Source organism: Protopterus annectens, chromosome 3.part1, assembly GCF_019279795.1.
Source record: "Protopterus annectens isolate FY-2018-M chromosome 3.part1, PAN1.0, whole genome shotgun sequence".
Taxonomy (NCBI): Eukaryota; Metazoa; Chordata; order Ceratodontiformes; family Protopteridae; genus Protopterus; species Protopterus annectens.
The window spans coordinates 4268373-4286227 of record NC_056732.1 but is presented as its reverse complement, the minus strand read 5'-3'; the positions used below and the strand labels follow the sequence as shown (position 1 = coordinate 4286227).

The window sequence follows — 17855 nt, the reverse complement described above, 5'->3', positions numbered from 1 at the left end:
CTTGGAGCTCGTGTAAGACGCAGCCCGGGACACCGTCTAGTCCCATTGATGCTGTGTTTTTAGCTTTGGAGTGGGCAGCTCTCACCTGTGCATCTGTGATCTCAGGAAGGCTACACTCTGTTGTGATAGACATTTGCTCTTTTGGGGGGGAAAGGGGGGAGAAGTTTGCACTGAACCTTTCTGCCAGGATGTTGGCAATGTCTGTGGGTTCAGTGAATTTTTTTGTCATTTTGCACCAACTCAGAGCTTATCTGGTAGTTGCCTCCCAGGTTTCTGACATAATTAAAGAAGGCCTTGTGATTATCTTTAGTGTCTTGAGCAATTTTTCTTTCAAAGCTGGCCTTAGAAGATTGTATGAGGGATCGTAGTTTCTTGCTAGTACTGATCAGTGACGCCTTCCCTTTTTGGGATTTTGCTCTGTCATATAGTAGCTTTCTCATTTTGTTGTGTAGCTTATTTATGGCCGGGGTCCACCAGACAGGTCTCCTGCCTTTGGTGGAGTGAGTCTTGGTTTTATTTGGGATAGCATGCTCCATGCATTCCTGTAGGTGTCCATAGAATGCTTTTGTAAAGGATTCTGCATTTTGGGCTGTATTGTCCACTGGCATGGGGGCTTTGAAGGATTCCACCTCAGTTTTGAGAAGTGTGAAGTTTGCTTTTGAGACGTTCTTCACCGTGGTTTCCTTGGCTAGGGGTAGGGATGGAATATGGATGTCCAGTGAGATTTGTTTATGGTCTGATCTTACCAATGAGGGGTATACCTCTGGTGTGGAACAGAGAGACCCCATGTTGGTGATGACCAGATCCAGTATGTTTTCCCCTCTTGTGGGAGTGGTGACCAGTTGTTCCATAGCATTTGAGTTTATAAATTCTAGGAACCATTGGGCGAGGGTGTTTGGGCTTGAGTAGTTTTCCCAATCGATGTTTGGGTAGTTGAAGTCACCCAGTTATAATAGTGTTTGGAGAGACCTTCATATTCTCTAGTGTTTTCTGGAAAGCCGAGTGAGGTTCCTGTGTTTGAGAGGGTGGTCTGTAGCAGGCTACAAACTGAAAGGCAGTTTTGCCCACTGTTAGTTGCTCATGGATGGTCTCCGAAGCTTCGTGCAGTGCCACTAGCCTGGAGGTGTGGGTATCTTTGATAAATATGAGTACTCCCCCTCCTTTTGTGGTTCGGTCCGAGTTTTGGGGCCGGAAAGCATGGTATGAAGTATAGCCTGGTAGTGCTGGGGTGCTCTCGGGAGCCTTGAACCAGGTTTCTGTTACTGCACAGATATCGATATCCTCCATACTGAGGAGATTCTCGAGTGCATGCATCTTGAGGTTTAGACTTCTGGCGTTGAGCAGCATTACCCTTAGTATTTTTTTCTTTGTGTTGTCTATGGGGGTGGGTTTGTCTTTTGAGCCTTGCCTAAAAAAGGCACTATGGAGAGGCAAGAGCCTTAGCCAGTATTCAAAAACCCATGGGTGACAGGTGTAAGCCGTCCCTAGTGAAGCAACGTGGCTTGTCGAGCATGTCATCCCAGGCTGACAGACACTGGATCCCCATTGTCATCTGGTCCCATGGATGCTGTATTCTTAGCTTTGGAGTGGGCGTTTTGTACCTGTGTGGCCGTTTTTACTGGAATTTAGCAATCTTCTGGTATTGAGATGGGACATTTAGGGGGTGAGAGGGGGGTGAAGTTGGCACTGAATCGATCTGCCAGGATATTAGCAATATCCTTGGGATCAGTATATTTAATGCCATTCTGTTTTAGCTCAGAGCAGATCTGAGCATTGCCATTTAGATTTTTGACATAGTTATAGAATGTCTTGTGGTTGTCTTTGGAATCTTTGGCAATTTTATTTTCGTAACTAGCTTTGGAGGATATTATGAGGGATCTCAGTTTCTTACTGAAGCTGGTTGTTGTGTCTTTCGACTTATCCCGGTTAGGGGTCGCCACAGCGGAACTCTGGTCAGCTAATGTTTGGTAGTGGATTTTTACGTGCCAAGTTAGCAGCCCTGACGTACAGCCTTCAGCAAAGGCATGCCCATTCACGCATGCCTCCACACAGAAGACGCTCTAGCTGAGAATCAAACAGGACAACGTCTTGCTGTGAGGCGACAATGCTACCGCAGCACCACTACCACGGGACTTCTTACTGAGGCTGGTAAGGGAATTTTTTGCATCCTGGGATTTTCCTCTTTTCTGCAACAGTTTCTTTCTTCTGTTGTATAATTTGTTTATGGCATTAGACCACCAGATTGGCTTCCTTTTTTGGATGAGAGCATCTTGGTTTTATTTGGGATGGCACGATTCATGCAGGAGTGGATGTGCTCGTACAGTGCCTTAGTGTAGGATTCAGCAGTTGAACTTTCAGTTCCCGTCTGCATGGGTGTCATGAAGTTTGTCACTTCTGACTTGAGTAGCATGAAGTTGGCTTTGGAGAAGTTTTTTATGGAGGTTTCCTTACTGGGGGTGGGATGTGGATGTTAAGGGTGATTAGCTTATGGTCAGACTTGACTAACGAGGGGGTGACCATAGGTGTGGAGCATCGATTTTCCATGTTGGTAATGACCAGGTCTAGGATGTTGGAGCCCCTGGTGGGACTATGGATTAGTTGATCCAGGCCATTGGAATTTATGAATTCCAAGAACCATTGGGCAAAGATGTTGGTACATGAGCAGTTTTCCCAGTTAATGGCAGGGTAGTTAAAATCACCCAGTATTAGGGTGTTTGGTTCTATCTTAATATTTTTGAGTATGTTTAGAAAGGTGATGAGCATGAACATAATAACAGCAATAAAAACAGAAAAAAATAGCTTCCAAGTAGGGATAACGAGATGAAGGTTGGGATGCATAAATAGCGTAGCTTACTTATCGCAGTAGAATTTGAAGTTTGTTGCTTGTTCGAGTACACTTTAACGTCAGCGAAGGAACAAGAAAATAAAGGGTGAGATAACATAAAATAGGATAGGTTACTTAGCTGTATAGAATGGAGACCAGTTGGTTGTTCGTGTATTTCCAGTGAGTGCTTATGCCCTTAAGTAAATTTCCTGAAAGCTACTGTCCGCATCAGTGGAGCTTGCCTTTTATCCTACTGCTCTGTGACCATGGAATAGATATGTGCACATGTGGATATGTCCCTAGACATGGTTGATGTCCCCCCTCCCTACAGAATAAAACCATTTATTTGCTTTTACTTGGGAGGGGGGATCCAACTGTGTTGTTTAAGTAGCCACTTTTCAGTTGAAGCCCAGGGAGAAAAGCTCCAAAACAAGTACAGTGAAAACAATTTATACAAAAAAGGAAAAGCTTTGGACATGTGCATGAGGAAAGCTTTAAAGAGGTGCAGATATAGCAAATTCAAAGGCATGTACATGACAGGAATCATTTTCGCAAGCTATTATAAAGAAGATTGGTAAGGTATATATACGTTTAGTTAAGCATTGGTACATAGGTTTTATTGTTGTATTTCTACAGTATACTTAGGCATGAGGTGGGATTTAAAAGCTCAGAGGATGGGAGTAGATAAAAAGGGAATGAAAAGGGGTGAAGTAATGAGGTCCACTAGAAAGTATTAGTAGAGTAGCTGAGGTAAGAGGTTATAAGGAAATGGAACAGGTTAAGAAGTATGAAGGTGCTGTGCTGTAACAGTGTGTATCATGAGAACGAACAGAGAGCAGCGCAGTTAAGTTTTGATTAGTGAGTTATGTGAACTAGCTTGGTTGTTTAGGAAGGTACATAATGCTGGAAATTCTAGCTTGGAGATTACCGTGAGCACAGACTTGAGCTGTATATATTATAGTTTCATTTGAGGTTTTCAATTTGTCTTAAGAGTTATAGGAATACATTTCCAAGGTTTGCTAATTTAGTTGGAGTACAAGGAATCTTTAGCAGAGTTGCTAGATTTGGATATGACAAGGAGAAGGCTTTAGCACCTGAGTGTAAAGAATGATTTGCCTGGTAAAGTAGGTCATTTCCTGTAAGGCACTTGTATTTTGGGATAGATGGTGGTGATCCCTGTATGGATGATTTACTGCAAATTTAGCTGTTTTATTGTGTCACTGTTCTAGTTTGCTTAGTTGTGAGATTTGTAAGTTTATAAGTATTAGAGAGGCATAAAGGAGAGTGGGGAGAAGAAAGGAAGAGACTGTACTTTTTTTATATATATATATATATGTGTGTGTGTGTGTTTATTTTTTTTGGCTTGTTTTATGTGAAGCTCAAATTTAAGTTGATGGTTAATTAGAATGCCAAAAATCTGTCCTGGGGCACTATTGCTTTGGTTGTGGTGTTGGCTGATGTTATACTAAAAGATGATTTAATATAAGAAAAGTGTTTGAGGGCGAATAGATTTACATTTATTGGGGTTTGACACTAGTTTGGGTTTGTTAAAAGTGGTTTCCAGTGAGCTAATTTCATGGATTTGGTATTTGCTGAAAGTTCCTTTGGTGGATCAACATGATTCCAAGTAGAACCTGGTCAAATATATAAATGATTTATCCAGTATCATGACATAGAGGGATGAAGTCCTGGCTGCATACCAGCTGACCAGGTTTGGTTAATGGCTGGGGCATCTGTTATGGTAGCAGAGGGAAGGATATCTGTGACCACCCTGAGAAGAGGATGTGCGCTTGGATGCTCATTGAATTTGATCCTTGGTAGAGCCAGGGGACATGCTGGGAGGCACTGTCCTAAGAATGGATTGGTGGAGGGGACCTCGACTGAGTCTTCATCGAGGTTTCTTAAAATGCTTGCCTGTCCCCTTTGCATGATCCTACCCTGGGGGTGTAAAAAGATGTGTGCAGGGGGGGGGTGCGTAGGGCAAACACTCCTCAACAACCATATGACATTGCACTCGGGACCTTACTGGCCATGAGTAAGGTTTGCAGCAAGTCCGATGAGTATTCAGAGTGCCTGGTAAACCCAGTGGACGATGAGCGGCTCTGGTGGCAGCTGATGGTCAGCTGTGAGGAGGAATAGGTTCATAGGTGTTTACTAGGCTAATGACTACAAGGCCCTTTTTAAGCCTAGCCATGCATCCCAAATGGCTTGAGAGATGAAACATTTACAAGCAAGGGCCTGGGAGTATCCATTAGAAGCATAGGTGCCAAACCAGGAATGAATTTCCTGTTTCCCATTCAGTTGTCCTAGTTACACTTGAATTGGGTTTGGAAGGAACTTTGCTTCACATGGATGAGGAGCCTGTTTCATAGAAGGGATATTCTCTGGGATACATATCTGTCTCGCCAGCAGGTCTTATTTATATAACAGGCAAGATTTAAGTCTTTAGAATGGGTAATTCTGGTGCTGTTTTTTGAGGATGTGGAGTAGGTCGATCAGAGTGGAATCTGACACTGCCTTGTATGCCAGTCGTAAATTTCCCCTCAGCATCCTGTAGGAGACAGAATATAGGGATAGGGCCTTGAGGCGGTCAGCACAGGACATGTTACTAACGCCATGAATTCTTTTAGTGAGGATCCTCTATGGACATTCCAATTGTTTGGTATGCCTCATTAGGTACATACCAGAGGAGGCATTGTACTCAATTACAGGTCTCATGAATGCCGAATACAGTGGAACAGTGATTTCCTTGGACCTAGATGCCATACCTTGGCTTATAAGTTGTACAACATAGAATGATTTCCTCACTACTATAGACACGTGATGATCAAAAGCAAGATTACTGTCTGTGTGTCCCCATATCCCTGACTACTGGGTCAACTCTTAGATTTGTGTTGTCAATGTGATAGTTAATAGGGGTGGATGACTTCCCAAAGGATACTGTTATGCATTTTGTGGCATTTAGTATTAGTTGTTTGTCTGTGTTAGCCCTTCTTGCAGAACATTTGTGTTGGTTTGGGATTCAGTGACATCTCCTAATTTGCAGTCATCTGCAAATTTAGTCAGCCAGAAGCCATTGACATTGGCCTTGACTTCAGAGAAGCAAATGCCAAAAAGGAGTGGTCCCCCAACCGATCAATGAGAGATTCCACTTGTGACTGGCCTGTTTGAAGAGGTGAAAGGTGAACTCCCCAATTCTAACTTCCTGGGCCCTATCTGTGAGCCAGTTGGCTATCCACAGGGTGCCATAAGGGTTTGTACTGAACCTCTTTCAGTTTGTCAACAATGCCCAAGTGGGTTGTTATGTGAAATGCCTTGGCCAGGTCAGCGTAGACAGTGTGAACTATTTTGCCATCATCCATTGCTTTGGTGACCTTCTCAAAGATGTCCACCAGGTTGAGTAGGCATGACCAGCTCCTGATGAAACCAAATTGGCTTGGGTCAGTGTCTAGAGGTTTACTATGTCATCATTGATCATTTCCATGATAATGCTTTCCGTGGCTTTGCACAGGAGACTAGTGAGACTTATGGCTGAGTAGTTTCCAGGGTGTGTAGATTCCAACTTTGTACAGAGGAATGACTGTTGCTGTTCTCTGTTCATGAGGCACAAAAGCTTTTTGGAGGGTACAGTTAAACAGCAATTCCAGAGGGCCTGATAGGTCACGTTTCATGCTATTGTGAGCATTCTGGGATATTGTTTTGGCCTCGAAGAAAGCATTAAGGACCTGTTCCCTAGTGATACCAGGAGGAGTTATATTTAGTGGTATTTCCTGAGGGAAGGTTGAGAGGGAGACAAAGGTAAAGTTGGAGCTGAATTTGTCAGTCAGTAGGTTTGCTGTATCTTCTGGCTCAGTATAGGTGGCAGCATTTACAGTGAGCTCTGCACACAGCTGTGTATTGCTTTTGAGGTTGCAGACATATCTCAATAATGCCTTGTGGTTGACCTTGGCCTGTGAAGCCAGATTTACCTCAAAACTGGCTTTGGTAGACTTTATTTGTCCTGTGAGTTGTTTGCTTAATTTGATGAGAGTGCTTTTCTCCTGCTGGGTGCTGCACCTCCTAATTTTTGTCATGATTTTCCTCTTTGTGCTATACAGTCTATTGTTGCTGTACTTCCGTCTGGGTGGCTTGTTTTTTGAGTTAGCTCTGTACTTCTTCCTGTTGAGTACAGTTGCCTTTATGCAGCTATTACCATACTTGTATAGGGTTTCTTTGAACAGTTCTGCATAGGCAGCAGTGTTCAGAGGGTTTACGGGGCTTGACATTTTGTCAGGTTATCACTTAATAGCAGGAAGTTAGCCTTAGAGTAGTTCCTGAATATTCCATGGTTAGCTGGGGGGTCCAGGTTTTAGTTTTACTTCAAAAAGAGATAATTTTGTTGTCTGACCTTACCAGAGAATACGTAACAGTAGGGGTTGTGCAGCACTCTCCCATATTAGTGAGGACCAGATTTAGTATAGTTGCACCTCTGGTTGGTGTATTGACAGTCTGGTCCAGGGAAGCTGTCTTTACAAAATCCAGGAATCTCTGTGCTTATACATTTGGTGTCTTATAGTAGTCCCAGTTAATAGTGGAGGTAAAAAGTCACCCATGAATATGGTATTGGGGTGACTGGTGAGTGTTTCCAATAAGTTTAATTACAAGGTATGGGTTTTTTGGGTCATACAGTGGACCAATAGCTTGCAAGGAGGTGGGATTAGATTTTGCCTATGGTGATTTGAATGTAGAGAAGCCCAAGTGCATTGTCCCATTTGACCAGCCTTGAGGTTTATTTATTTTCATGTAAATTGAGACACCCTGTCTGTGTAGTAGCTGGACAAATACGTGGAAGGCATTATTACCTTGCACTGTAGGTGTGCTCTTTGCAACTTTAGACCATGTCTCACTGATTGCACAGATGTCAGCATTCTCTAGGGTGAAGATAGCTTCTCTGGAGTGGAGTTTTTTTAGACTCCTAGCACTGAGCAGTAATACCTTTAGATTTTCTTGGTTTTGATTTGCTATGTTAGAAGTACTTTCAGTTTGGCATTGCCTAAAAAGGCACTATGGGGAAAGACAATGTTATAACGAATAATCGAAAACCTAGAGTGGAGAGGTGCAGATAAGCAACATGATCTGTTGACCATCTCCTTCCGTGCTGAGAAATATTGCAGCCCCTTAGAGTGACACCAGAAACTCAGCCAATTATTGAAGTCAGTTTTCTTTTGTTTGTATTGTGGTGTCCTCCTTCGAGAAAGTAAAATGCTGCTCAATGCTAGGTTCATACCAGCCTGAAATACGTATTCTGAGAGCTCCACAATGTCTCAGGTCATTTACACCCACATGGAGTATGAATAAGTCATACTGGTACTTGTGCGCTGATGACCTGAGTGCATGTATAATGTAGCAGATCCTAGTCCGAATAAGCAAATGACCGTGACTTTCTCCTTACTCAGCCTAGTGAGAGGGACATCAGTGTGTCTCTCAGTGGAGTCTCCAGTGACCAGAATGTTGGATGTTGTGGTGGCTTGCCTTTTGGGCTTAGAAATAGAGGCTCCATGGGATGTGGCTGTATGTGTTGATTTGGATGTTGTTTTGATAGAGTGCATTTGGGGCTGCTGAGGATCTTTGTTATATGTACTTCATCTAGAAGGTCTTTGTTGTTTAGAAAGGTTACATGTAAGTACCTCAGCAAATGTGGGTCTATACGTCTGCTTTGAATTTTGTGTGATGGATGCAGCACGTATACTACTGACAGCCTTATTGACATTAGGAGTACTTTTATGTGAGAGCTTTGTCTCCAGTGACATTGTGTAAATACATCTCTCACGTACCTTATCAGTTTGTTTGAGAATTAACAAGTCAGTAAACATGAGGCAGTTTCTTCATTGTCTCAGGATTCCCATATCCAACAAGCTGGTAAGAGAGATGGCAGGAAAGTTCATATCCATGGCAACAGACCTTTTTTTTTATTGATCAGACAGTTGGATTGAGAATATAAAGCAATGTCAGGAGTGTCTAGTTTGCAGCTCGAGGGGCAGTGCTTGTCACAGCAGACTAGTTGCCCTGTGTGCAACTAGGAATTGATGACATTTCAATGATGCTTTTACAGGAAAAATGTCACTCAAGGTGTCTGTGTCTATACAGGGCACTGCCAAACACTTGAGGGAAATCTTAATAAGTAGATCCTGATATTTTATGGATGAAGTATTTAGGGAGATATTCTGAAGTTAGAAACAATTCAAGCAGTACCTACTTAAAAAGAATTAGCTTATCAAGAACGATGAAAAGAGGGGAGTCAAGTGAATGGCTACTGCCTGGCTTCTGCTAGTGCTGGTCTCACCACACCTTCACTCTGCTAGGATACAATGCTCCTTTGCTTCTTTTCTCACCAGAAGTAAAATATTAGCACTGGTCCCAAGATAAGAGGCAGGTCACAGCCTGTTTGTTGATCCACAGTCTTGTCCTAGATGATGCAAGGGTCTGTAGGCTTGTTGTAGCCTTTCCCTGGTAGATGCCTTGATAACAACCAGACCAATCAGGAACTTCAAGCACATATACTTACTGTCCAACCAGAAGCAGTCAGGAATCAATGCAGTCTGCTCCTTCTGTCACCAGAAGCAAAGTATAAGCATAAATTCCAAGTTTGCACCTATGAATCAGTTAGTAGGCTTTTTGGTGATCAGCCTTCTCCAGGAAATAATGTCCCTGTGCTCCTTCTCTCAATAGGGGCAAAACAAAAGCACTAATCCCAACATGACTACTGAGAGGCAGAATGTGGGCTCTCCATTAATTGGTGGTCTTAGTGTAGGTGTTGTCGCGGTGGTGCAGCGGTTAGCGTTGCCGCCTCACAGCAAGAGGTTCTCCGGTTTGATCCTTGGCTGGGGTGCCTTCTGTGCGGAGTCTGCATGTCCTCCCTGTGGTCGCGTGGGTTTCCTCCCACATCCCAAAGACATGCTGTAGGTGGATTGGACACTCTAAATTGGCCCTAGGTGTGAGTGTGTGTGTGTGTGTGTGTGTGTGTGTGTGTGTGTGTGTGTGTGTGTGTGTGTGTGTGTGTGTGTGTGTGTGTGTGCCTTCTGTGGAAGGTTGGGTGCTGGGCTGGCAACTCGACACTGAAAAACTCCACTGCCAATCATGAGCGGACAGGTGATCCGCTGTGGCGACCCCTAACCAGGAAAAGCCGAAAGATGCAGTGTAGGTGTTGTAGATTTTAAGAGTAAGGTGAAAAAATGGGTTACTATCCTAAGAGCTGCAGTGTGCATTAAGCGGATATGAAAGAGAGGGTAACAAAGTTTTAGCTATGTAAGTGGGGAGCCACAAATTTTAAAAGAGCAAGAAAGACTGGAAGAGGGTGGGCACTTAGGGTCACCACCTGTCCCACTTTGGGCAGTTGCGTCCTGCAAAAAAATTGAAAAAATGGCAAATGTCCTGAGATTTTAGGGCTAAATTATTTCCTATATTTTATGTAATAGTTGCATAAAACAGTTATTCTGTATCTGAAACACCTAAATGTTATAAGAAACAGAATAAGGAACTAAAATGTTGCAAAAATAAGCTTTGCTTTTCTTTAGGCAAAAAGGTGAAGTTCTGTCCTTGGTACTGGCCGTGGGTATGTTTCGCCTTGCAAAATCTGATGTTTGTACAAAAAATGTCCCACTTTGGGCATTTGAAAAGGTGGCAACCCTATGGGCACTTAGTATTGTGGTTCTATGGAATACAGTGGGATGGCCAATACATTTAAATACTTGAATGGAAGTAATTTCACAAAATAATTATTTTTTGCTTACTATCAACAGCCAATGTTGTGGGAGGGGATATGTAGTCAAGTTAACATACGGGGCAGGCAGCTAGAAAGACAGTTGAGTTTAAAAACACAAAAGCACCACAATGGGATTGTGGAGAAAACATTTCTGTTTGAGTCACAAGAGACGCAGTTGTGATCTCTTTCCTTGTTTAAATATGCAATTAAAAGCAGATTACACGTAAAACACAGTGTAAAGGAAACAAATCACAATATACAAAAATAGAAGACAGCAATAAAGTAATACAAAATACATGAAAGCAAAAACAAACTAACCTTTCCCTCACAGCAAGTTGTGGCAGAGTCTCTGTGAGCTTTTCCAATAAAAAAGACTTCAAAAAATGTATCAGTTGAATTTCGTATCTGCAATTCCTTTTGAGTTTTTTCCTTTTCCCTGTGATGGGTGTGACAAGCGCCACAGTAAAACAATTTTGCCATTATTTTATTGTTTTTTGTCCAGTATTTAATTTTCCATGTTCTCTGTAGCAAATCAGCATACATCTACTTTAAATCATTTAAAGCTTCATAGTAATCCTGCAGATGGTCTGTCTCGTTGTGTTCTGGGATGCATAACTTTAAAAACCAATTATTAAGATAGTGATTACCTGTAGTAAAAATGCACATTCATAAATCTCAAATGCATCGATGAGTTAGAGGCTGTATAATGACTGCATTTCCTTTATGTTCTAGATAAAACAAATTGTAGAAGTCATACTTCTGTCTGTTATGTAATGCTTTTTTGTTAGTTTCCTTTATTTGCGTTTACTTATGAAGCAATATGCTGAAGAACTGGAACAGAGGCATCTGGGAAATAAAGTGCATTTGGTTTATGCTGGAATTAAAACCATCATAAAGTCCAGTACAGGTAGGTGCACATTTTTGCAGAAGTCTGTTTTTCGTGATAGCCACTTGTTATAGGTTGTTGTTAAGGATATGTTTGTAAAAACTGTATATAAACAAAGCATTGTCAGAACTATTCTAATCAGAGTGACATTAACTTTTGCACAACATGTAAGTTCATTTCTGTTTGGGTAGATGTACCACATTTGTGAATTCAGTGCAAATAATTAGCTGAAATAAATGCTGTAAGTTTATTAAGTTATATAGTAAAGCTTTTTATAAAAGATGTGGAGTTGAGTTTTTTTAGACTCGTTACAAATGCCTGAAGGTCTGGAAATACAAACTTATATATGTTAAACCTGATATGACATAAAGCGCTAATTTAAAAATAGCCAGTAAAACACATTGTTTGATTAGCTGATTCATTTTAACTTTCTTGCCTTAAAAGTATATTTTTTTAATAAAAATTGCATTTTCATACTAAACTGACTATGCATCAGAGTTGGCTTGCCATGTTGCCTCAGTAACATATAGTAACATATTATCTTAGTGTTATTTCTTATTCTTATGTACATACCAAGTGCAGAAGTTTAAAATAATGACCCTCCTTGTCAGTTGAAACAGTCCACTGTTATCCTTGCAATTTTTTTGTATCAGATATTTATTGCTGTGTTACACATTACTTAAGTTTTGTTTTTGTATTTCCTGCATAAAAACATTGATGTACACAATCTTATGCATGATTAAATAATGTTTGCAGTTGAAAAGTATTTTTAACAGGGAGGGAAAACCCCACATCATTTTTGGTACGTCTTGGACCTCTGGTCCTCAGCTTTTCTAGGAATTTTTTTATTAGTATAATAGTTCTCTGTGTTTCATTATACTCATTGGGTGGGCATTTTGAACTCATATTCGCAGCATGGATCTCAACAATATTTTGTCCGGATTATGTGCTGATCGGCAGGATATAGGTGTTTTTGGGATTGACACCCCACCAAGCAATGATCCGGAAAACTCGGCACAACCACTGATTGTGACATGTTTTTTCATTCGGTTACTAAAGCATTTAAAATACTTAGATCCAACATTTGGCATCTTAAACTGTTCAGAGCTTATTCTACCCAGAACATGGCTCCTAGGGGACTTCGGATACGTCTCCAACCTTTAGTGGGGAGACCAGATGAAAAATTGAATCAAGATTGGAAGGAAGCTTTACAGTTGGGATCCATGTCATTTGTGAATATTCTATTACAATATTATGAAAGAACGGTTGATTTGAATATACAGGACATCAAGACATTATGTTCAGATGTCAATAAGTTCGAATCCTCTCCCAAATATCAAGACAATATTAAAAAACTTTCCCATGATTTGATGGAACATGAGAAAACTATTAAGGAACGTAAAATCAAAAAGTTTCATAGGGATTATTCGGATTATCAACGGGGCAGACCTTTCGATTTCAGCCGGTCTGTCAGGTTTGCTGATACTAATCAGGTTAGGACGGGGCCCAGTCGTACCAAAAAGAGACCTCGATCCATTTTGAAGAATAGGGGTGAATCTTCCAACAGTACGTCAGGGGATGATTCCTCAGTAACTGATAGTGAGGGGACTTCTGATAGGGGGTCTCCCAATAGGAAGAAAACTAACAGAATTTCCCCTTTAGAAGGGGCAAGGGACACCGGGGGGGGGGGCAGGAAGCACCGGAAAACAAACTGGACAGGTTTCGTTTCAGGGCTTACTGAACAATTTTCTGAGCTAGTGTCTATTCAGACTTCAAATCAGAATGTATTAAATTTGTCAAATGTTGTATTATCTAAGGAACAAATAGCCTTATTGAACAAAGGTTTAAATTATATTCCTTCATTTTTTTGCCAGGAATATCATATCATTCAGGATTTACATGTTTTTTGTCGTACTCTTAATTTAAAATTGTTTTTTGCTGAGGATAGTTCAGGCACATCTGATGATTTTTGGTTTGGCAAGTCATCCTTCCAACCACCCATGAACAAATATGTCTCCATATTTATGGATTCAATTTTGAGGGACCTCCATTTTGAGAACCTAGGGCATGTTATGCTAGGAAGTAATCTTACTACTGATGACAAGTTGGCCTTAGACCAACTATGTAACAACAGAGACATTGTGGTTGTTTCAGCTGACAAAGGGGGAGCTGTGGTGGTTCTTAACACTGCTGATTATATACAAGAAGGGTTGACACAACTATCGGACAAAAAATGTTATATGCATATGTCCATAGATCCCACACCTGTTTTCAAAGAAGAAATTGATTCATTTTTGAAGCTAGCATTTGAGGAGGGGATTATTAGTAAAAAATGTTTGTCATCACTGATGGTGTCTGAACCTTCCAAGCAGATTTTGTACCTTTTACCTAAGATTCATAAATCTTTGAATAAACCACCCGGCAGACCTATTGTCTCTGGAACAGGATCTCTTACTGAACCTTTATCTGCATTCCTCACGAAATATCTTAAGCCACTTTTAGGTTTGATCAGGTCAAGATTGCAGGACACTACCCAATTCTTACAGATTATTAAAGATACTCAGTTGGAACATGATTGGTACATGTGTACCTTAGATGTAAAAGCACTATATACTAGTATCCCACATTGGGCAGGTCTACAATCCCTTCAATATTGGCTAGACAGGGTGAATCTCTACACACCAGGGTTCAATACCTTATTGATTTGTATGTCAGAACATGTACTCAACAAAAATGTTCTATACTTTCAAGGCCAGTGTTATTGGCAACTGCAAGGCACGGCCATGGGAGCATCATTTGCTCCCATTTATGCCGATCTTTTCATGGCTTATTTTGAGGAGTACATGATATATGACAACTTACACAACATCTGTCAGGTGGAGATGGATATCTGGCGACGTTATCTGGACGACTGCTGGTTAGTGTGGCGTGCGGATTTGGGTTACTTGCACGAATTTGTGGAATATCTTAACAGTAATATATGGGGACTGGAATTTTCAGTTACACATGACCAAAATTCCATCAATTTTTTGGATGTCACAGTCTCGAGAAACTTTGACTATACCTTATCTACTAAGGTGTTTCGTAAGTACCCACAATATAATACCTTGCTTCATGCTTCAAGCATGCACCCGCGCCACACTATTAGAAGTATTCCAGTGTCACAGTTCATACGCATCAAACGTCTCAGCTCAAGGGATGAGGAATATCAAGTAGCCAGTATTGATCTGAGCCAGAGGTTTGCCAGTAGGGGTTATGACCATCAAGATATTAACTTAGCCAGATGTAGGGCAAATCGTATGAACAGGGAGCAACTATTAGAATATAAAACTAGGAATAACAATATATCTTGTACTCCTGTAAGGTTTGTTACGACTTATGGAAGAAATATCAATATGGTTAGGAATATTATCAACAAACATTGGAATATCTTACTGGCCAATGACCAGTTGAGGTCAGTTTTGGGACCACAATGTCGGTTTTCATACAAGCGGGGGAAAACCTTGGGTTCACATTTGTCACATTATAAACACATGGCTAGCGGAGGTACCATTCATAAACAACTTACTTTACAAGGTGATGAGCTGTTTGGCTCTTTTCCCTGTGGTCACTGTGGATCTTGTTCTTATATGCCTAAATCAAAGGAATTTTCAAGTCGCAACACCAGCAAGATATTTAACATCAAAATATTTGGCAACTGTAGTAGTGATTGGGTAGTGTACCTAGCATCTTGCCATTGTGGTGCATTCTATGTAGGTCAAACTTCTAGGGCACTTAGATCTCGAATGAATGAACATCGCAGTGATATTAGAAATCACAAAGTGACCAGTGCTTTGTACCAACACACTCTTAAACATCCACAGGCTAGATTCAATTTTATGATCATAGATCGTATCTCTGGTGATAGAAGTAATAAACAAGGCTGGCATGGCCTATTAGATCATAAAGAGAAATATTGGATAGTCACATTAGGGGGTCTGTTTTACCCTGGGCTTAATGATCACTTATAGTTGGTTCCTTATGTATGAACGTATTAGTTTCATGGGCCTACCCTATACTTTTTTCCATGTTAGGGTCCCTATTCCTGTCTAATGTTTTTTCATCCCTAGGTTGTATTGATATTAGATGGGGGTGGGTCCATTTGGCTACAGGAGAGCCTTTTGGGTTTTTCTGATGGGCTGTTCCTGTATTATAATACATTATGGCTATGACTACTTATGTGCTATATTTAATTTGCCTTTTAGGTAACTTAGGCAGAGTGGATGATTAGCGTAATACAGTTCAGTGTATAATCACACTTTTAGGCATCATAGGTACAATGGATAATTATGATATGGAGGGTTTGCACATCATATTGTCCTGTATTATGATCATGATCTTTGTTTAACAAACTGTAGTATTTTCTCTATCTTGGATGTCTGATGGCTGATTGTGCTATATACAATGCAAAAATAATACATAGATTGGTTTTTGGGGCACCATACATGCTATGTATTTTTTCATGTATTTCCTTTAAACATATACTCATTTATGGAAAATATGTTTATTGTTATTTTTTATATTGGTTGGTTTTGGGCAATTCAGGGGTCTTTGAAGGTCACTGTGATACTCTATGGTTCAGCAATGTATTTATTTAGTCAGGATTTAGCCATTCCAAACAAAAAAAATATATATTTTTTGGGCTATGGCTACATTTTATCATATCATTAATATTTATGATTTCTGTTGGCTTATTGGCTGAAAATTCTTATTTAATGTTTGATGGATGGGACTCTGTTGTTTTGTCCTACACTGAAGAAGGCAACATTTGCCGAAACCGGTCTGTATTCAATAAAGGATTACTATTTACCTCCACTTTTGCTCCTGCTGGTCTACTTGGTTGTTTTGTGGCACTTGTACTATTTATACATTGTACAGCTGCCACACAGAAATCCAAAATGTCATTGTGTAAACTTCCCACTTGTTCCTTGTGACAGTTCACAAAGGGATATGTCAAGCTTTTCTCTTGCCTCTGCCTGATATTTAACCCTCATTAGATATAATTAGGCCTTCTACCATCTAGGTTCCTAATAAAAACATATTTCTGGATATGTCAATGTTTTTGAGTACATGTCTGAGCTGATTTCATTGGAGATTACTAGGCTAACTGCTCAAGAGCCTGTACAAGCCTAGCCATTATTACCTAGATTTTAAATGATTTTTTATCCTTAACGGTGAGAGGATGGCTTGGGTTTGTGCATGACGGTGAGAGGATGGCTTGGGTGTGTGCATGCGTCTTTGAGTATTTTACAGCTTATCCATAGCCCCTGTACATAAGTGACACGGGCACCACCCCAGGGGTGAATCTACGATTCCCCACCCATTGATCCAAACTGCGTTTGAAGAGGATTAGAGAAAGGCTGTGCTTTTTATGAACAGGAAGCCTGTTCCAGAGTTTGGGTAATTTGAGACACGGTAACTGTCTCTTCAACTTGTTTTGTTTATGTCACAGAGCAGGTTTAGATCCTTGGATCAGGTTGTTGCCATGCACTTTGTCTTATGAATTTGTAACATTTTCATCAGGGCTGGATTTGTGAGTGCCTTGTAGGTTAGGCATAAGTCTATTAGTTGGAAGGAGCACACTTACCATAAATGTAGATGTTCGAGTGTATTCACTGTTGCAGTCCTGGATACCCTCCCTCCAGCCCCCTGACTTCTTTTGGCTATACCTCTATTTTTCTTTACTATACTTAAAAGCTTTTTGGTGTATTTGCTTTTTTTGTTGGAGGTACCTGACATCTGGGACAAGTAAAACTGATGTAATGACATCTGCTGCATGCTTTATACCCCTGACTACCTGAAGTCACGGAAGATGAGACAGCAACCGATGCAGGACCCAAGACTCAGGCCGACGGAGGGTTACTGCAAGCAGATAACCCAAATGTGATGACTGCAACAGTGAATACACTCGGACATCTACATTTATGGTAAGTGTACACAACTCTACTTTGCATGATTCGAGGCAAGTCACTTATCAAGACATTGCTTGCAGGCCTTAGTCTAACTGGATAACCATGTTAACAAAATAGGTACATGAAACGGAAATAATGTTTTGTGCTTGATAACATGGCAGGGTTAATATCAGCATGGCTCCTTTGATCTCTCCGAGATTAATGTCAACCTGCAAGTACCTTTTCAAAAAAAAAAAAATGGCCAGTATGGATAAGCTGACTGATATTTCTCAGCTTATTGCAGCTACAGATCCTGCTGTTGAAAAATAAATGGTGAAGCAAATGATGGAGATGCTTCAGGCTGTTTCACTGAAGACTAAAGGGCTGCAAGGTTGGTTGCAATAACTAAAACAGAGTATCTCACAAATGCAAATGGAGAAGCACCAGCTGCAGAATGATCTGCAAAATAAAACT

General features: G+C 40.8%; 1 protein-coding gene across 1 annotated transcript in view; it reads left to right on the top strand.

Moving 5' to 3' along the window:
• Window positions 1-17855, top strand: part of MIOS (meiosis regulator for oocyte development) — an 876134-nt gene that overhangs the window by 161113 nt on the left and 697166 nt on the right. Inside the window, exon 2 of the mRNA XM_044066490.1 lies at window positions 11374-11472. Within this exon, the coding sequence (XP_043922425.1) occupies window positions 11374-11472 (99 nt within the window). The remainder of the gene's footprint in view (window positions 1-11373; window positions 11473-17855) is intronic.